Below are 21,818 nucleotides of genomic sequence, written 5' to 3' on the forward strand. Positions count from 1 at the left end.
CGTTCTTTAGGACTGGCTCATGAATAAAACAGAGCCTGTAATTGCAATGACGCAGCCAAAACACATATAATCAACGCTCATTATCCCATCAATTAACACACTAAAATTAAACAAGAATTCAGGCTTAGTAATCTGCCATCAGCTAAAAAAAAAGGGTCTTGATATCATGTTGAAGTGATAATTCCCTTTCACATCTGTTGAACCGTACAAGGAGGCATGAAAAGCCTTACATCCCCGTTAATCTGCAGAATGGTCATGTTTGGTCTCAGCTTCCAAGGTAAAAATGAGAGCGAGAAACAGGCTCCATTGCGTGTTTATCAGGTACAGGCAGTGCTGTGAGCTGGCTGGCAAACCCAGCCCTCTGTGTTTTGGGCACTTTCCACTGCAGATCAGATTTCAGCTTGCAGGTTCGTTTTTTTTTTTTAATCTAACTGACGTTTGAGAGCCTGAGTTCTAGAACAGGTTTGCTATTTGATTTGCTTCGCTGGGGTGGTAGCAAGTTCAAGCAAGCCTGGGGTGCATTATCCCTCTAGGATACGCTAATTAGCGTATGCAGGAGCGTTAGTGCCTGACAGATAAAGGGTACGCGAGGATAACCCCTGCCTTTGCAGATGATCAGCTTTGAAGATGGCAAGATTTTGGCTGTGTGTGTTGCTTGAGTATTCTGGTCAGCAAGGTGTGCAGGGAGCCAGGCCATCTGCTCTGTATCTATTTTGATACACGCTATTTATGTTTGAAATATCCAGGTGCTTTTATCGGTCAAATTTTAGCATGTTTCACACGTTAACAATATTGCCTGTACAAAAGATGTAACCTGACACTTAAACTGCAAAATCATTACAGGCAGTTCACTTCAAATAATTGCCACAGTCTCCACTTCCAGTATTTTCCCAGAGTTTTCCCATCCTTTTTTAAGTACTTTCTGCAATTCAGGAAGACTTATGTTGTGAAACGTTTGTGTGTGATGGAGTCCTGGCTCCCTTAGAGATGACCCTGTGACACTGGGCAGGGGCAGGTGTGGACATGCCCGTGGCGGGCAGGCAGAGCCCAGGGACAGGGGCACACGGGAATACCTAAAACTGGAGATGCCTTCACACCATTAGCCATTCAGACTGCATTTCTTCAGTGAACTCTTCAGCAGCTGCAGAAGTGCTGCTAACTTGCACCCAGGGAGGTAATAGCTTGATTTCTTTGTGACCAGAATACGGTCATTTTGATCTTACATGATATGTGTCTTTTTTTCCAAAGAGCCAAGACCGAGAAGCCCCCCAACTCCATCTTAGCCCAAAGCAGGACTGGTTGCCACAGTTTTATACTATTTTCCTCTTGCTCCATCCCTTTGAAATCAATTACTTAATGTGGGAAAAGCCAGCAGAAGCAGCAGGTCTAATGTGCTCACTGTGGTTGGTCTTTCAACACCAGCCATGACCTTGCACTCTCCATGTCCCTCCTGCTTGGGCAAGTGGGCTCAGCCCTGCTGGGGAAGGACCTTCTCCTTCTCTTCTGCACGGTGGCTTTCAAAGAGGAGACACAACCCAGTGCAGGTTAAGAGGGGATTTAACCAGCTCAAGGGATTGATAGCTGAAACAAGCAGTCTGCTTTGCATGACTATGAGTTACCTAATGGCCACTGTACCCTCTGGTCACAGAGCCAAACCCGCTCCTGCTCACGGCTGGCTGGTTTACCTGTGCCGATATACCACTAAGCATCCAGAAAAAAATCCAAAACCCAAACCCCTGCATTTATTCCAGGAGGTAGGAAATGTGGAGGATAACTAAAATCACAGGGCAAGTGTGTCTTACCCATTAGTTTCTCCAAATGCCTTTTGGGGTGCGTGCTGCTGCTGCTGCTCCCATCTGTGCTGAGACGGCATCAGTGATGTTCTGCGTGTCCCAGGAATGTTCGCCTCTTGGCCATCACTGTTTTTTAAAAAATATCTTTTTGTAGTCAGTTGGATTTCACTCAAGGGTGAAATCTGCACCAGCATTGATCTGCATTGGTCGTGCTGGGCGCAGTTTGCTGGCCGGTGCCTAATGATTAAGCTGTGCCCAGCGCCCCTCGGGGTAATGGAAAAGGTTGTCCTGCAGGGCACACTCGGCGGGTCTGTGCGGGTCGGGGCGATGGGGAGACGCTGGCTGGGAGGCACAGCCAGGTCAGCCCGTCTCCCGTACCGCACAGGCGGGAGATAATGCAGCTCAGCCTGGAATTTAGCTCTGGAGTCATGAATGATTAAAATATTTATGAGTCCTATTGCTGAGACAGAGCAGGTAAAACGTCATTGAAGAAAAGCTATTAGAAATGGTCTGTCTGCAGGGAAACATCGTTCGTCATCTCATGTCCAGGCATTTTTCAGATGTAGTAAGGCGTGTTGGCACGAATATGCTTGTGCATCTATGGGGGGCTGTCAGGGAGCAGAGTGGCTGTGGGGTCCCCTGTGTGCCCCAGTTTCTTTGAGAATCTCATGGATAAGGGATGAGCTCAGCATTTTTGGTATAATATTCATTTTCAGAGGGAAGTCTGAAAATACTATTACCAAATAATTTTTCCTCTGAGAAGTGTTTTATTATAGGACATTGAAACTTTAAAAAGGCAGCTATATTAATAAAAACCTAAAACCTTATTAAAGAAGGACACAACAATAAAAACAAAATAAGGAAAGAAACTGGTAGTTAAATGCAACAAATGGACTGCCCTCCCCGCCCAAACTATTACGATGTCATTTCAAAATGCTGAGTTTTTCATGCTGAGGATGTATGGTATTGACGAATGACAGGACAATCAGCACCAGATATTAATACTAAAATATAGATTATTGTTGCTGTTAGAAAATTCCAGGAGGAAAAGCTCTTGTGTTTAGTAGGAGGGAATAAAAACTCATCCTGAAAAAGAACAGTAAAGTCAGGGAGAGCATAAGCTAAGTAGCCTATCTGTTCACATATATAAAAATTTTGACTCAAATCTAGCTTAAAACTAGTAGACAGAGGACTAAATGCTTATGACATGATATGGCATAACATGAGAAGAGCTGTTTCAGAAAAGCTCGAAACAATAAGTGGCAAGTTTTACTCAGTAGTTCTTTATCTGTCTGTAATATTAACTGCAAAATTCTGGAGATATTGTCAGGAGCAGACTACAGACAGGTGCAATGTGTGTTGCATGCGATTGCCTCTTTCATCAGCACATCAGAGTTTCAGCCAAGAATAATTCAGGGCTAGAGCCCGAACTGCTCATTCAGATTGAGAGCATATACAGATTGGAGGTAATTAACCTAATCAGGTCAGACAGTTGCAATATGAATTCATGCAACAGGAGCACAAACTTTCTGCAAGTCCTGGGCATCACCGAGGCTCTGTTACGGGCAGCTCGACGGCCACGGTGAAGGAGTTTTGATCTGTCATTGAGAAAGTATTGCACAATAAAAAAATACCCTGTCAAGTAAGGGCACAGCCCTGTGGGCTGGATTTGCATCTAACCTCATCCTTGCCTCCTTGATGTGCTGGGCAGGGACCAAAGCAGGCTGCGGAGCCACTGGGTACCCAGAGTCACAGTCCCTGCCCTCTCCAGCCCCTTCCCATGGAGCGGATGGTGTTGCAGCTTTGCAAACTGCCTCCCCTCCCCAGTCAAGAGCAATGGGGAAACCTTAAATCAGCGTGTGATTGTGCTTATTCCTTGGTCTCTGAGGCACCTGGAGAGAAAGTCCTGTGCTCCCACCTCCCCTGTCACACTCACAGAGGTACCTGCCTCTCCTCCACAGCTCTACACTTGATAATGTAAATACACTCCCATCTCTGGCAGCTGAGAAGTGGGCTATAAAGAGAAACACATGGGAAAACAGGAGGGACAGCACAGAAGATCAAGGAACATGTTTTTTTTTTCCCAGGCTGACCTAGTTATTTAGCTAACTGGCAGAGACACTCACTAATGATGAAGTAGGAAAGCAATCAGTCTGCCAGCAGCAGTTTCACAGAGGATGCTCGAGTTTACTTAGCTATTTGTCTTAAACCCAGGAAACATCAAATGCAGTCTTTTTCCATCTTGCTGCTCAACACTTTGCTGTACAGTCACTATTTCCCGTTCAAATAAACTTCCAATTTCTCAACGATTGCTAAAGGACGTGATAAGACTCGAATCCAGAGGAACATGGAGGAAACATTCAGATACATTTTCTTACATAACACAGACAAGCACATGCATCATTTTTGTTTTCACTTTTGCTGCTGCCAAACTATATTAATCTGAGAAGCTATGGATGAAGAGATTTTTCATCTCTCCTAATTCACAGTGAAAACTACAGCCCCCAAAGGATAACAACCAGTTCCACTGCTCTGCGTGGCAGCAGGGAGCTAAGGTACCTGTGAAGATCTGGCCAACCGGGAAAAGCAAAGGGCAAGTCTTTCATGAAAACATGTGCCCCTCTCACTACTTTTGTCAACTCTTCCACCAGCTCTGCACTTCATGAGAAGTTCTTCAATTTGGAATTCTACAAATAATACCCAAAATTAGTCACCATCTGAATTCTGTCCCCAGTTTTGTATTAGAAACTGTCCTTTCCCCAGGGACATCATCTCCTGAGGGTTTGAAAGCTGCAGTTCCTGCACTCACATGGTTACACAAGAGTTTTGGCTTGTTTGAAATGCAGGAACGAACCTAAGCAAAACTCACGTTTCTTACCCTCAGCATTGGATAGAAAAGTTTGAAAATGGGACCCTGTTGATCTAGGTAGAAAAGTTGATGAAGAGAAAGCTAGTTGACACGCACACACACACAATCTATTTCTAGTGAAGAGGCTTAGCTGACCCAACTTGGGATATTCCTAATCAACTAACACAAAGTAGATTTTTATTTTTTTTTTAAAAAAAGAGAAGTAGGACTATGTGTGAGGGGGCATGAAGAAAGTACATCCCATCTCTTGCCACACACAGATTTCACTTTCTTCCGGCTCATCTGTATCTAACTTTTTCCAAACTTAGAAAAACAAGGAACAAAAGAACTGCAAGCCAAAATAAAATTTTTCATTGACCCAGAAAACTGTATTTTGCACCCATTTGAAATACTGAGACATTCAGATATTCCAGTTTGTCCTCTCTACAGCTCAAACATGGCTTTCCAGCAATCCAAAGAACTGGGATAGTTAACACAGCACTGTGGTAGTCCTACTGACAGGTGGAAAGAGAGGTAGAGAGGCAGGCAGGTATTAAATTACACAATTTTAATTATTTTTTTTTTTAAAGTTGTGATACTGACCTTTAATGACAAGTGTCTGTAGAAGTGTCATACTCCACTGTACATTAAAACAATCTTCATAAAAATGTTGGAAAACAGTAAGTATATGACCAATAAGGTCAAGCACAGGAATAGTTATTTATCTTTAATAGTTATCTTAGTTATTTTGCAGTTACATTTTAATATTAACATACTCTGAAAACATGCATTGTATGCAATAACTTTATTAGGGTCAAATAGATATCACAATATAGATTCATCCACCGAGTAGCCATAAATTGGTTACAACAATCATAGAAGAGACTAAGCTGTTTTAAGCTAAGATGCTTTCAACATTACAGCTCATACAATAAGATTATATACTGATACACTTTGATTTAGAAATGCAGATGATCAGTTTTGATTAGTACATTGTGCTTCAGGCTTTCGTTTGTGTCAATGCATCCTATATGTGATAGTGAGGAAGGGCTGAATTTCCCAGGGGGAAATCCAAACGGGCTACAAGTCTGGCTCTGGCTATTTTAGGATGAGTTCCTCTGAGCCTGGGTTATTTGGTCAATCCAGTTACATTCTCCAGTAGCACCAAGCTAGCGCTCAGAGCAGCGACAGAACAGAGGGGTATCTAACAATCTTGAAACAACACAGATGGAAAGGTTTTCTTATTCTAAGAGGGTATAAAGGAGTATTTATTTATGCTTTGTAAGGTCACAACAATACATGTGGTTTTCATGTTTTGCTGTATTAAGCAACAGGGCATTTTCACACGGTTTTGTATACTGATATCTGCACCTCTGTTATCTTAGTTAAATAAATACCTTTGTAAACATATAACACAGTTACTTGGTCCTTATTCTCCACAGCTCACGTTAAAAGATTCACAAAACATCCATAGAAATAGTGATTTATAGAATGAATACTTAGCTGAGTTAACTGGAATAAACATTGGTCAGGTACCATATATACTACTGAATGCCATTTCAAGGAAAAACATTTTAGTTACAAAGCATTCAGAACTTGGGTAAGCCATATATTCAACTCTGCAAAATATATAAAAGATGCATACTTCTTTTAAACATACATTTAACAAAACGTAGTGGCAGAAGTTGAGAAGTTCCATTTACACAGTCCAGACGTTTGGCAGTGTGAAACTGCTTATCCATGCACTAAATTACGGATGACATGGTTAACTGAAATAATAGTAAAATCTTCTGAAACAAAAAGGTATAACCAAAACAAATGCTCTGAAGAGACACAGTCAGGCAGTTTTTAGAATTTAGGTGCAATGTTACATGCATGGATATACAGAATAATCTGTAGAAATAATAGTAAAACACTTTTGTTTTTCACCAAAATGCAGAAGGAAATTCAATTATATTATGCGTATTAAATACTACAGACTTGAGGCTACAAAATGCTTCTACCATCTTAACACATACAAAACTACCATAAAGTTATCTCTACAGTACATACTACAACACTGACTCCAGATCACCATCTGTGATGAGCACATCCCCTGTATCTGGCTACTCAGGGGGGAAAAAAGGCCAACTCCATCCCATCGGCCACCTCCCATCCGTCTTAGGAGGTAGGCTTAGATCTTCTATTGACATTAAACACCATGTTGTAGTATTAATTTATGTAAAACCCTTAAAAATCTGGTGCCACTGACACTTGAGACCTGTTAAACTCTCTACAAGTGAGGGATGCAAGAGCTCATGCTGCGTGAACCCTAGATTTGATTAGCGAAGGAGGTTGGCCCGCTCTGGCCATAACTCTGGGACTGGCCATATTCACCCACCTGGCCGTAGGAGCCCGGCTGGTTGTAGCCGCCGGTCGGCCCGTAGCTATCTTGGTTGTAGCCACCTTGGTTGTAGCTGCTGGATTGCTTCTCCATGGTGTCCGGAGGGTGCCGCTGGCCCGAGGAATGCCAGCCCGTCTCCTTAAACACAAACCAAATGTTGCCTGCCCAGAGGACAAAGTTCAAGAAGCCAAAGACCTAGGTGGGGAGAAGAGGAGCTCGTCATCCGGCAGCTGTGGTCTCACAACCCAGCCTAACATTATGGACCCTGCATGGTCCTGGGAGAAGTCAAAGTTGTTTCCAGTCCATCCTTCTCCCCAAACCTGCTGGAAAATTTTCTCAGCTTTGGAGCAAATTCCCAAATTCACCTCCCTTAGCTGTAGCTCACAAAGTGTCTGTTTTCCTTTTTATTTCCAAAAAAAGGTTGAGTTTTTAGGCCAAGATAATAATTTTTGTTTGAAAACATAATCTAGCTTAAAGAAACTGTGGAAAGATAAAATTGGAAGAAAATAATTAAAAAGAGAGAGACTGACTGGTCAGCTGGCCTGAAGGTTTTGTTGTGTTGTGGGGGTTTTTTTTGACGTTCTGAAGATCAATTTTATGTTGTTTTTTTGAGGATTTACAAAGGAATCTGTAAGGCACAAACCCTTTTCTTCCTAAAGGAGCGCACAGACCCCTTTTCAGAAGCATCGCACCAGCAAGTGAAAAGCAGAGGGGCCAACCAATGCACTTGGACAGACACTTTGCTTTCTCCCCGTCCCAACCCTGCATGCTCATCCCGCTGCTGCTCCATGGTCGTGAGTCACCCTCTGCCTTTCCCCGCAGCAAGGCTGCACTTCCAATTAAATCATTTCAGCTAACTGGTTTACACCAGCTGATTAAGGTCAATACACGGGTAAAAGAGGTGAAAATACGTTTGCAAGGTAAGGGTGAAAACTGGTAATCCAAGTCACTTACAACCGAAGTGTTGAGGCTTGACATAACGGGGCTGCGAACAGGCAAGCATTTGTTGGACTGCTGTTTGCAGGCAGACATCAGCAGCAGCACCTCGTCTGGGTCGGTCGCGATCTTTACATCTGACAGTCCTTTAGCCCAAGCAGATGAGCTCACTAGCCACAAGAATGAGAAGACCACTGTCACAATGAAATCCTAAAAGACAAATTAGTTAGAAGCATTATACTGGTGTGTCCGTTGGGAAGAAAAAATAAAATATTAAAAATTACCAGAAAACTGAAAGCTTGTGTCAGAGAAGAGAATGAACAAGAGCTTGTTATTTTGTGGAAGGTTGTGATTACTGTCATCACCTACAGAGCTAATTTTCTGAAGAGCCTGATATGTCTAATGGGGCAGAGCCCTTCAGCTGCAGTTTGCATCTCAGACCTCAAGGCCAGATTCCCACAAGCGTGTAGCCAGTAGCCAGGATGTCGAGCTGCCTTGGAAATGTGGCTGTTCATGGCACCTGGCTGATGAATTGGAATCAGTTAAAAAATATAGATGCCTGGAAAGGAGCTGGGCCCTCCAGAGGGCTGGTTCTCACCCCAGATGCTCCTACAGACAGCCAGGGTGGGCTTCCCATAGGGAGCGTTTCCATCCATGGCAGCATTTCAGGGAGAACCTGAAACTGGCTAATTCTCAGCTATCAGATGAGGAGCTTTCTCACCAGCTACAGGTAAAGCCAAATGTCCCCACTGCACGAGCCGTGCAGCTGCTAATTATCACGAGCAAACAAATAAACAGTAAGACTTGCCAAGCACAGAGACTCCTCGGCTCCTCCCGGTCCCGGTAAAGCATTTGCTCCTAATTCCCATCTATGTGAAAAGAGGGGAGAAGGGGTGGTGGTCCCTCCAGGATCCAGCACCTCTGAGCAGCTCTGCTCTGAACTACTCTGCTCACTTTTCCCTCAAAAGACTCTCAGGAGCACGCACAGGCATAAACTTCTCCTGTCTTAGCCAGAACAAGTGGCCAAGTGACACTGTTGTTGTGTGGGTTTGGGGGAAAAGGAGGGAGGAGGTGTGATTTTTCAAGCTTTCTTGTGTCTTGCTAAAACAGAAGAGCCTTTCTGCTGTCATATTTCATCCCATCTGTCAGCCCACAACAGATGGTAGAGGTGCCAAAGTCTAACATGCCACTGACTGCATCGCTGCGTCTTGATATCCCACCTCCCATAGGGGCTGCATCCCCTTCCCCCTTACAAAGTAAAGGTGTACACGGAAGGAAGGGAAAACGTTCGTTAAGAGCACAGTGTTTCAGGTTGCTATTCAAAAAAATAAGTGATCCCTTAGAAATTTCATTCTCCTCTTCTACAAGCACACCTGACGTTTGGGGAAAGAGCTCTCTGTGGCACCGCAGGGATGGAGGACGTGAGTTTCTTCCACCAGTCAATAAGCAGCCGCACAAGCGAGCCATGAACAAAGGATTTCTCCGCTCACGCAGATGGGATTACATTAACTGTGCTTGGATGCTTTCCCAAGGGATACATCCTTCTCTTTTAACAGTGACACAATTTGTTTTCTGCAGGCCTGTGTCTGCCACCGAGCTTTGAGTTCCCCTGACCTCCCCTCATGCTGCCCAAACGGGCCCTCTTAAAGAGCATGAAGCCCAGGAGCTGACAAGCATCTCAACACCCAGGGAAACTCCGGGTAGGCAGAGGCACATAGCCCAGAGTAATTTTTGTTCTCAGGGAGATTTCCAGCAAAAGAAATTATTGTATCTTACATGTCCTAGCAGTAACTGAATGAGAAATGGACTCCTGGAGGCAACAGTTCAATTGCAAACATTTCCTAAAAATTCCAGCTGGTAGAAACACCAGATATTCACTGAACTGCGGATTATGATGGGATATGCTCTTTATTTGCTATGAGGTTTGGCATGTTATCTACTGGGATGCCAAGCCCCCATGTAGGTTCTGACTGACACAATAGACAGGGACACACTAGAGTTTTGAGGAATACATTTTTTCAACGACAAGCAATTCTCTCTCAATGCCACCACGCTATCGGACTTCGCAAGCTAAATCAAGCTCTGCAATCAGTGCATTGGCAATAACAATAAAATAAATGCATAACAGCAGGTAGAAATCTGAAGCAAATAGGGACAAATTGACCAAAACTAACACAATGTAGGAGCTTAAACTTGCTAAAAAGAGGGAAGTTTTAAAAGCGAGCAAAGTTCTTCAAGCAGGTGACAGCAGCAGGGGTTCAGACCTGCTGTTGAGCTCAGAGATCCTGACCCCGTGTTGGGGGGCACTTGCACAACTCGTGGCACGAATGACTGCGATCTGCAAGAGTCCCTCACTCTAATTGCTAGCAGCTTATGTCTTGGGCTACAAAGTACTGCTAGGAACATCCAATGCCTACTGGGACCACTGAGGCTGGTCCTAAAGGAACTAAGTACTTCATGTTAATTCACAGATCTTGTCTTCTCCATCTCACCCCATCCTCCAGCCTTCTGCTGACCTCCTCTGCTGCCCTGCACCAGGGTGTCCACACAAGCCTAACCCTGCCTGACTCTGCCCTCTCTGCCACCAATCCCCCTATCTGAAAGCAGATCAGCGCCTTGGGGAAAGGGTCCTTACTCCTGGGGGGCTGGGATCAGCTCTTTTATACAGGAAAAAAAAAAATTCTGAAGCCTGACTGGGTGCAAGAAACACACCGAGCCAAAAGAGAAAGATGGCACAGTGGGACCCAGAGAAGAAACCATGCAGCCCATCCACCAACCGGCCAACAGCTTGCCAAGAAGATAGGATGGAAAAGCTAACGAAATATGAGGCTCTTCTTCAGCAGATGCTCTCACCGAGGCTACATGGCCAGACTCTGGCTCCTGGATGATTTGTTCCATCTCCTCTACGCTGTGCGAGGAGCAAAACATACAACTAGAACAAACTTGCATCTTCCTATTTTTTTTTGAATCTCTGCTAACCTCCAGCTTTGGCTGGAACTTGAATCTCCCTTGTTTTCAAGTGGGTTTGGATTTCTGGCTGAACATTTTCACAGCTCTGGGTGGAACAGAGTTACAAGATAATGACATGCTGAAAATAAAAGTGAATTTCAAGCTAAGCTGTTCTGTGGCTTAATGTCTATCTGGGGAATTTCTCCTTGGTAATTAAAGCCAGAGTGTCTGCATACTAAAACAAATCTTGCATTTGAATGTTTAATATCCCTATAGCATGGGTGATTTTTTTTTCTCCTTTGGAACAAAGTAATTTTTGTAGATGCTCTCTTGAAATGGTGACTACAGAGCTCTTCAGTGTGTATTGTTGTATGATTACACTATACTCCTAATTGCAAAGTTTCTTTCTCAGATCTCAGCTGAGATACTTTGGTCTGCCTACAGGTGCCTTTGGGAAGGAGGCAAAATAGGAATGTGTAGGAGAAAGCAGAAAACTAGATTTAAAATATGCTGAATATCCAAGAAGGGAGTTTTTAAGAGCCTCAAGTATGTGTAACAAAAAAAAAAATAAAATTTCTTGCTGCCTTTTTCAAGTTGAAACTTGCTATTACTGAGTTTGCCAAAAATGCCTACTTGGAACAATTTTATATATTATATGTTTTAGAATAGAACTGTGAATGGCTTTTCTTTTTTCATGGTAACTGAATCATTTCTCCTTGCTATCAAGCTACTGGCTTTTACAAAATGCCCATCTTTGGAGGGAGCAGTCACTTACAGTCGCCTTAGCCTCTCGAGCGCAGTTTCGGATCCCCCAGTGGCCAGCACAATCTCACCCAGCCAAAAGCATCTGCAGCAGCTGCTTGTTCGTTGGGAAACGGGACACGTTTAATGTGCTCTGAGCCAGTCGGTGGCTTCAGCAACCCCTGGAGCACCGTGACACACATGTCCCCATGCGCTCGTCATGCCCTACTCTCCGTCCTGGCCAGCGTGGTCCAAGTTTGGCACAATGGCCCTGAGCTGTTACGTTTGAAAACATGCAGAAGCCCAGCTCCGGCCCGGCCAGAGGGCACCCAGCACCCCTGCTGTGTTCGTACTCCCTCCTCCCTCGCCGAGCCGCAGCTGCCGGCCCCGTAACTGGCTTCCACGCAGGGCTTTCAGTGCCTCTCCGCAGGCGTTTCCATCCGCTAATGCTCATGCTACAAAACCTTTTCATTTGACAAAACCCTCTCGTACGCTTACAGCATACAAGGGAGCAACTGCTCAACCGCCAGAGCCTATAAACCCTCCCGGCCAGAGCCTGCCTGGCCCAGCGGCACTGCCAACAGGTTTCATGTACAGCCACACAAGAGCAGAGGGAGATTTTTTTACACCAGGAGGGGCAAATCGCTCACAGAATTTGCTTTCACAGTCACAACCAACCTGAAAATTCAAGAACCATCCCAGTGAGAGCCATAGCCCCGGCACCAGCCCAGGAAAGTGGCCAACAGCAGGTTGCTGCAGGCACCAAACGCCTTCCTACGGTGGCATTTTAGCTCTTTTTTGGTTTGAACACGGTCCCACCTCAGATTTTCTGCAGAATGAAGCTTTGAAAGAATTACACGCTTCTTGCAACGTGTGTTGCCTTGCAAGCTTTCTTCTGGCAGGGATGTGCGGAGCCCTTTGGGAGGCACCAGCGTGTACACAAGGTCACTGTGGCTTGTGTTTCAAAAAGGAGGTGACAAAAGCAGGCTGAAACAGCTCTTTGAAATGCAAAGAATTGTTCAGGTTATTCATAATTTCATTTTTTAGCTGCAAAAGATTCAGTCTTTGTTTTTACAGATGGCTCTTTATTCTTTTCCTATATTTTTCTAGATAGCTTTTTCTAAAAAGCCAGACAGAGGGGAGGAAATAAAACATGTTTAATCAAAGATACCTCCAAAGGCCCAACTAGGAGGGTACTTAACTCACTTGGTCTGCAGCATACGTAAAGAACCAAATGTCTTTCTGCTTAATATCATTATTCACAGGACTCCAGATGCAAAGAAAAGATGTCATTGTCTTACATATAAGCATCTTTATGCACTGTAAGAATGAGATTATCAAGTAATCACTATAAAAATGAAACATCTCCTTTCAGGGCTGTGTCAGTCACTTTTCTTGGCCAAATAATTTTATGCTTTTATATTAATTGATTGGAATACTAATAAAGTGATTTATAGGTATACATGAATGCATGTGGCTTTCCACTGCCTCTCTAGAACTTCTGAAAGACAAACCTGAAGGTACAGAGTTGTTTGAGTGTGGGTTTTAAACAGAGTACGTACGGGGTATAGAAACTATGGAAAAAGTAAGAAGTTTGAGTGACAGGTTACTGATACACATTGCCCGTGACTATTCTTTCCTTTATTTTCCCACTCCAGAGATACATGGAAGCATCTGCTCCTGATCCCCTGAAACTTCAGTGCAAGTCTAACTGTTGGGTCAGTTACTCTCAGCTCACAAGCAGCTGCAAACGCATAGATCTGAAGCAGGGCATCAAGACAGGGGTGCTTGGGGTGACAGTCTCAAGGTGCAGCTCATCTCTGCTCTCCTTGCAAGCCAGCAACGCCTCCTACATGGTGTTACACAAGTGGAAACCATCTCGGGTTGGTCTGAGAGACACAGATATACTGAAAACCGGTGAGATTTTGTGCATCGCATTCATTAAAATCTAAGTCACCATTTCCAATTAATTTCTTTAAAATGTTTCTGGCTCTTGAGCCCTGATCAGTCATTTGAGAAGCTGGCTTGTGCTCGCTGTAACCATCGAGGTAAGCCCCCAGCTCCTCGCTGTACACATGCATCGGGCAGGAGTTTGCAATGAAATTAAAACCACAGCTGTGGTTTGCAAAGCTCGAAGATGATGCACATATCTATTAGGTATTTAATCCCTGGTAAACTGCCTATTGTTCCTTTAGGAATTGGAAATCCAAGGTCTTATCCTAGGTTTATTCACCTAGCATGAAGCCTCTCCTGAACAATCTCTCCATGGAGCCGGTGAGGGCACACATGGCAAGGGCTCGCTGCTGACAGCCCCGTGGACAGGGCTGACTCCCACCCTCCACCACGGATGGGTAGCACAACCGGGGCCTTCCATGACCAAAAGGAAGATTTTTAGCCCCAAAACGTGTCAAGCAATCTTAGCAATAGACACAGCTCACTGCACCGTGAGTAAAACATGCCGGTGCCATCCAAACAGCCGCAGAAGGAGTTAACAGCTTCTCCTACTGGAAATATTTCCTTGCCATGATATCTCATTTCACACTGAACGTTAAAATATTTTTCCACAGTAAAACTGATGCTTCGCTGAGATCCCAGCACATGCAGTCGGGTTTCCCTATATTTGTATAAACAAGATAAACTCGAAACACTTGTGACTGACATTTTCTCTGCGAGTTTCACACGACTCAGTGGTCATTAAACTCTTTATAATTGTATATTCTGCACCCAGTCAGGCCACTGCAAGTTGGTAATGCATTGATGGTGCTCTGACTGCTTGTGCAAGTTTTTTTCTAAAAAAAATAACATTTCAAGTGTAAGGTTTTTTTTTTTCCCCTCTCTCTCCACTTCTCCTGTCATACTCTTTTTTTCGAATCCTGAAAATTTGTCAGGAGGAAAGGCAGCCAGCTCCGAGAGGGTGCCGCTTAAAGGCAGATGTCATCCCAGACTGAGCAAATATCAAGCCAAGAGGAAGTACAAGGCTTAAAACGGGAATGGTTTTAAATACGAGATTGTGATCAGGCACTGCAGTAGAAGCAAGGACAGACGAAACTATCATTTTCTAACTCTTCACGAAGAGGCAAAAAACTGGTCGTCTGGAAATGGTGTGTGACACAGGGTGCCGAGGAAGGAACGGGGACAGCCCTGCCTCCTGCACCCACATGTGCCGAGTGACTGCTGGCGGGACCCCAGGCAGCACAAAGCACCCCAGGGTTCTGCAGCACTTTTCTTTGGGAGGAACAGCCTCCAGGATGAGACATACTCACACATCTGATCTGATACATGCTGTGATCTCGCTGGGTACGTCAGCTCAGCGCAGCGTCTGCCCAGAGCTGGAGGATGCATCGCCCACCTCCTTGGCATGACGCGTTCCGTCCCTCAGGTGAACCCTGCAGCCGTGGGAAGCTGGTTTTCACTCCGACTTTCCCTTGACCCTTGAATTCCTCCTGCCTACAGCTGCTTGCCTGCTGTCTGCCTGGGGCTCAGTGCTTTCCCTACACCTCTGCTGCACAGCAGGACTCACACCCCATCCCAATCCGGCTGTGATGCTGCAATCTTTGCCCTGGGCAGAGACCAGCAGGGATGTTATCCATGTGAAAAAGGGTCTTTTTTCCTAAAAATACAAACCACAAGGGAGTTGGCAGTGCAGAGTTGATGCTGGAGCATGTGGCCAGGGCAGGCATAAGCTGAGCATAACCCTAAGCCACTTCCCACCACCACTCACCAGCAGGAGCTATTTTTGCTGCAGGACACACAGAAGCACCTTTATATTCTGAACAAATAAGGTCATTTAGGTGTGGTTTAAAGACTGGAAAATTGCAAACAGTGGTGTTGGTAACAGACACCAGTTAAATTTAACCTGTAGATTCAATTACAATCCATTACACAGGACAAATTAAATCAATGCCAGGTTAATGCTGCGGCGGATTGCACCGTCCATCCTGTGACAAACACAACTGCAGCAGCTGCACCAGGGAAGTCCTGGACAACGGCAAACGGCCACATCACAATCTGACATATTAGTATCATTTTCTTTCTTTCCTTTTTCTATTGCTACACAAAATAACATAGTTGGTCAGAAAAAAGAATTATTTTACGCAAGAAAATTAAAATGCTATATCTCTGCGACTAATCCTTTGATGAGGCAGTTTGAAATGAGATATTACTTGGTATCAACTGAATCAAGCAGAAGCAAGGCACTTTATTTATTTACTGTTTCTTTAGGGACTCCTCTATCTTGCCTGTTCTACATCTCCTCTGTGAAGATTTCTCCTTTCCTCATCATTTTCTAGGGAGAGGAAAGGTCCCAACAACCCCGAAATGGAGACGATTAATTTCCTTTGATGTGGAATGATAATTTTTCCTTCTGTAACAATTCAGCAGTTTTGAATGACACAAACTTAAATAAAACACCTCACATCTCCTTGCAGCAGGAGAATCTTTCCCTCAAAACCCCATGCTGCTAAGATTACCTTCCTACAGTTTAACCTTTTGCTTACTGTTACTGTAGTTATTTCCTTTAACAGGTACAGCCTTTCTGTGTTGATGATTTATTTTCCTTGCTACTATATTTTCCTGATGCTTTTTATTGGTGGTTTTCAGTCATTTAAGGCACAAGTCTCAGTGAAACATCTGGTTTCCACCAATCATAAATTTTAGATTTTTCTTAAAGCCAGAACTAACACTTTCTTTATGTTGGTCCTCACTAAACTCCTCCCTGTCCTCCTGTTGAATTGTTCTTCACACCAAGACTTCAGGGAAACATTTCCTCTACCTTAGTATACCCTTATCCTCCATGGAGGCGAGCGTTCCCCATGGAAGGGAGCGTGCAAGGCCACCCTAGAGCCTGCAGAAGCAGAGACCTGACCTGAATCCAGTGCAGCAGAGGACAGGCACACAGCTGCCCAGCAAGACCAAGGGGTGTATCACGGGGCACGATGCACTGACAGGTAACAGACATCTAGAACAAAATAGCTGTCGCTGGCTTTACGGTCTTGATTTATAAGAAAACGAATGCACAACGGCACTTGCTTTTTATCACAAGCCTTCAGGAATCAGTAAAAAGAAAAATAAAGGCATGAACAGCCACGGCTTGATGGGTGCCTAGAATGATAACTGGAAAATACAAAGCCACATAAACCAGCGGAGACACAAATGTGCTCAGAGCTCAGGGTAATACTGGAAAACCAGCCACATAATTCTCCAAAGCAAAACAATTTGGCTGAACCCTGCAGTAATTAGCAATAAGCAATTTCCCTGGCTAGGCTTCCCATAGGCATGGTCTCATTTCTCTGCTAGGATGATGTCTAAGATTTCCTCTTCCCTTTTTTCTCCACTGATGAAGCTCTTCTGTCAGATACATGGCTTGGACCCCAACCCTGCAAACACTCAGCTACATGTTCATTATTTGCATGAACATCATCACTGCAAGCAGTGGGAGAGAAGTGGAGAATCCCACAAGTATATACAAGATTAAGACTGAACTCCACCCACACATAGTCTCTGTTACCCTCAACATTGAAAGTTTAAATCACCAGTGAGATAAAAAACCACAGGTGAATGAAGAGATGCTTTGGGTACTGGGCCACTTGGATCTCCCAGACCATGCCACAGCCTCAACCACCAAAACCGCAAGAGGTGAAGACCTTTGCCTGGAAACACTGCAAATGCACACTTACAATTAGAGGCCCTCTGTTGTTTTCACGGTACTTGTTCTGGAAGAAGATATAAACCACGGTGGCAGCCAGCGAGTAGAGGAAAGCGAAGACTGCAATGGTGACGAAGAACTCCGCCGAAGAGGAGAAGTCCCCTATCAAGGAGAGCTTCTCTCGGCGCTTGCCTTCACAAGTAGGAGCATCGAAATTCACTTGATGCAACCTGGAAAACATCCCAAAGAGTAGCGGGTGAAGCATAGAAAAAGGAAATCGTTACCTGAATAAAGATATAAACACATTAGCTCTGTCTCCCTGTCTCATTCCTGATGCACAGTGATCTCCTGCTTGAATAACTGGCCCTGTAAGTAGTCTTGAGGGCTGTGCTCTTCAGAGCTGCTTGTACACGTGAGGTTACTTCCATTTGAGTGTCTAGGTGAGACCAAGGACCTGAACATGTATTTTAATCAATCTTTTAATCAATCTCAGAGAAAAGTTGATGTTCCAGTGGTTTGGTACAACACCCTCCCCTTCCTCTCTGGGGTTTTGCCATGGCAACAACTGAAAAAGGATAACATGAGAAATGATTTGATTTTCGAATTCTTACAATCAAGGCAACAGAAAAGAGGTCTTATCTTCTTTATTATGGCCATGGGATACCTGTGTTTGGAAGCTCACAACTTCCTTACATAAAATAGCTTAGTGCACAGCTACCTGTGGCTGTTAGTCCATGGGGCTGTGAGCCATTTAGTGCCTCTAAAAGCTTTTAAAACCAAACTGCCTCAGAAATACACAACTTGGGTCAAAGAAACAGTCTGCATGCCCTGGTTTAGGTAATCAAAGCCCTAACCTCGTACTCACGCAGCATTTGCAATCGGCAACTGAGCTAGCGGATTTGTGGTTCTGTCTGGCACCTCCTGCCAGTCCCTTCTTTGCTCTAATAATTTTAATTTCTGATTCAGAAAGAGAAAGGGAGTCCTTGGAGGGGGGTATTTTGGCAGGTCCTGTTGCATGGCCCAGATTAGTATCAGTGGGGACAGGGGCCCGATGGGAGATCATGCTGCTCTGCTCTGCGCAGAGAGGGGACAAAGCCAACAGCAAGTTAAAAGCAGCAATTAAAGAAGTTATGATCTGGTGCAGAGAAAGGATGAGGCCTTCTGGGAGACATTCCTCTGCTCAAGGGCAATTAATGTGCGCAACAGCGAGCCAACGGCAGCAGCAGCCATGAATATATGACTAAATAAAAAGTTAGGTCCCTAGAGGAAAACAAAGTACCCGCAGTAGAAATCACAGAAGACGGATCAATGGACATCAGAGGATTGCATGACATTTTGCTTTTCCTGGTCCAAACTAAATGTACCCGAACGCGTAGGCAGCAGCGTTTCATCAGCAGTTGATGCACAACGCCGGTTATATGCCTCAGGCATTTTCTTCCCTGAGCTTCCGTCGCTATAGTGGTGGTGGGATGAAAACAAGAACCGCGTCTGCCGAGATTGCGGAGATGAGCAGCGGCTGACTCGCCTCCCCTACGCAAACACAGCACAGTCTGATGAAAACTGAACACGAGAGAGACTCTAACACTCATGATCAGACAGTTTCCTGACTCGGTTTCAAAGCTTCCTGGCATCCGTGTGCACACACCTTTTGTCAGGGCTTATTCTCTTTCCTAAAGGGGAAAAAAAGGGAAGATGTCCTAGTGTCTGCCATGCCAATTCTGCAGCCTGGAGAGAAAGTGGCTAGGATTATGGAAAGATTGGAAATGCATGATGTGCATGGTCAGAAAAGAAAGCTTGTTCTGCTTTCCTCACGCACAGCTGCTTGGATGCTGTATCAACACAGAACAAAACTGGGAACCCAGTTCAAAACCCCTTGAAAACAGTGGCAGCCTCTGTGGAGTTTGGATCAGGAAGAAACTTGACCACATCCCTCCTTCCCGAGGGGAAGGCAACACCATGCAGCCAGAGCCTGTGCCCAGAGTTCTGCTCAGCTCCTGGCTTTACTGCAGGGCTTGAGGCTGGGGGTTCAAGCCAGGTTTCACCTCCCACCCAGCCCATGGGGCAGGGAGGACACCCATGGTGGTGTGCAGAGCTGGTGACCACCCTGTGCTCCCATCCACTGGCAGACCCAGGCTCCTCCAAACACCTGAAACTTTGCAACTCAACACAAAAGCATTCAAAGATTGGGTGGTGATTTGGTTTTTGGTGGTGTGTTGTGGGGTTTTTTTTTTGGTTGGGTTCCCCACCACCACTCTGTTTCCAAACCACAAAATGTCTTTGAACACTCAGGTACCACAGCTGTTTAAGGGCCCCACTGCGGTATCTGCTTTTCCAGCTGAGCACAGCGACAAGGCTCCAGCCCCTCGCAGGAAAGCCAGGCTTTGCTGCCATGGTGGGAGCTCCACAGTTTTATGTCACCACCTCACACTGCAAATGGGCTTTAGAGAATTGCTCTGGCCCTCACACTACTTGCACAAGCACTGTGGAACTGGGCTGAGCTACATTAAATACAATCCAATTGCCTTGGGGAAAAAAAAAAAAAAGAACAAGGCAATTCTACATACATTTTATTGTGTAAAACACATCTTTAGGATGTTGGTTTGGTTTTTTTCTCCCCTGGAGTACTGAAATAGAACATTGGGCAAAGTATGGTGTTGCAAGTAGCAGTTCAAACTCCTGGACATACCAAAGATGAAATAACTTAAGGAATGTTTCTGCGAAGGTTTAGACTGGGAGCTGCTGCCCACCCCGGGCCCCTCTGACTGGCATCAGTCACTACAGCCCCATCCAGTCTAATCACCACCAGCCCACCAGCCCTACTGCAACATGGTAAAGTAACTGAGACCACTTTCCTTTTCTATTGCCTGTTTTCCTGACTGCACCTTAGTTCTGAATCATGATAAGCCAAAAAAAAAGTTCATATATTATATTAACATTGAACTCATATCTTCCCAGCAGTGCTTTTGTGGCCAAGCATCCGTCAGGGATACCAGATCACAGGCGGCTTCTTCCGTCAAGTTATTTTTATTCGCTTGCTTTTCTTTTCAGATTTCCCTAGCCTCCAAGAGGATGTGCGGTAATTAGAGCCTCTTGTGGCCACCTCACCTCTGTCCAGACAACCGAGATGCCAGTTGTGTAAAGAGACCCAAAATAGACCATGACTCACACCTGGGAAGAGAATAGTGGCAGGGAAGAGGCAGGTGAGCCAAGCCCTGGGGTGGTTCGGGTGGATGCTGACTTTGCAAGATACATTTGAAAAGTTTCTCTAAAGCAGGGGAGGGTCAGTGACAGAAAATCCAGTTTCACTAATCGAAACCTCTTTGATCTGGAATGGCATCAGAGAGAAAGCTCTGATTTTTCCACCGAAGTTGCTGAGTCAGCATTTCTGGAGGCAGGACAGCTTGGTGATGACTCACAAAAAATTAATTGCCTCTGCCTCTGCCTCCCACTTTTGATGTAATTCTACCTGTTTTGCCTCTTACTTCCTCTGACTTATTTATTATTTTTTCATCTTCTCTTATCTCTCATTCTTTACACCCCACCGTTTCTTTCAAGTGATCCTTGGCCTGTGTCTCCCTTCTGCTGCTTTTCTATCTCAGCACCATCCCTGCATTTCACCTTTGCCTCTCCCTTTCCTAAATGCAATCAGGAGCCCCAGAGTGACCCTTTGCAATCACACCCTTCTCACTTTGTTAACATCTGAGCAATACTGTTGGGCTACCTTAGCAGAAGTGATTTTCACTCACTGAAGGACAACACAAATAAGGAACATTTCAGTAACAAATTTACCTAATTAGGGAAAAAAGTAATGAAAAACCTTCCCGCCCCCACCAAGTTCCTCTAAAAATGAGCTGGCTGGTGCTTTTTGCCTTGTATTGTGCTAAGTATTGTTATTAACTCAGAAATAAAAGTGATGACTCAGAAACATGACCTTGCACCCCCCACTCAGCTATGGTCAGCCTCACTGCTCATTGCTGCTGACACCGTCCCCTCCGCCTGTTGGGTCTGTTTGTTAACAACAGCCACCACAGCCAAGCCAACCAGGTCTGATCTCCCCCAAACTCCCCTGAATCTGAAGTAAGTCCACCAAAGGCAGTTAAGTTTCATTGATGAAGTCACAACAATTAAGGGCTTCTGAGGTTTCTTCTACCATTTGGCAAACTTTCCCTTGCCGTGGGAAACAAGACAAGACAGCCGTATTGTTGAGCTTGACAAGATCAAAAGAGGGCAGGAATGGTTTACAGGGGAAAAAAAAAAAAGATTTTTACATTGTTCTGCAGTAGCAAAGAGCAGTTACGTTTTCAGACACTAATTACCCCTGCTCTGAAAACAATACACAAAGCCAGACACGCCGAACAAAGCTACAGCTGTTACAAGTGTGCGGGGGAGCAGAAGCTGTGCTCTCTCCATGTAAATGTGAAGTTGTCTTTCTTTCCTGAACTTCCTTAGTACAATATTCAAGCCACAATTTGCTTTTAATTATAGCCCTTTCCCCCCCCCCACTCAAGCAGCCCAGTCCACCTG

The 21,818-nt window shown here is 44.8% G+C and overlaps 1 protein-coding gene across 1 annotated transcript in view; it reads right to left on the reverse strand.

Annotated features, from left to right (window-relative positions):
* Positions 1–6,952: 6,952 nt before the first annotated feature.
* SYNPR (synaptoporin) overlaps positions 6,953–21,818 on the reverse strand; it is a 105,550-nt gene continuing 90,684 nt past the window's right edge. Inside the window, exons 4-6 of the mRNA XM_086619064.1 lie at positions 17,326–17,524; positions 7,979–8,170; positions 6,953–7,219 (exon numbers count right to left, since the gene is read on the reverse strand). Of these exons, the coding sequence (XP_086475190.1) occupies positions 6,953–7,219; positions 7,979–8,170; positions 17,326–17,524 (658 nt within the window). The remainder of the gene's footprint in view (positions 7,220–7,978; positions 8,171–17,325; positions 17,525–21,818) is intronic.

The sequence above is a fragment of the Tauraco erythrolophus genome, chromosome 12 (assembly GCF_009769465.1).
Source record: "Tauraco erythrolophus isolate bTauEry1 chromosome 12, bTauEry1.pri, whole genome shotgun sequence".
Classification (NCBI taxonomy): domain Eukaryota; kingdom Metazoa; phylum Chordata; class Aves; order Musophagiformes; family Musophagidae; genus Tauraco; species Tauraco erythrolophus.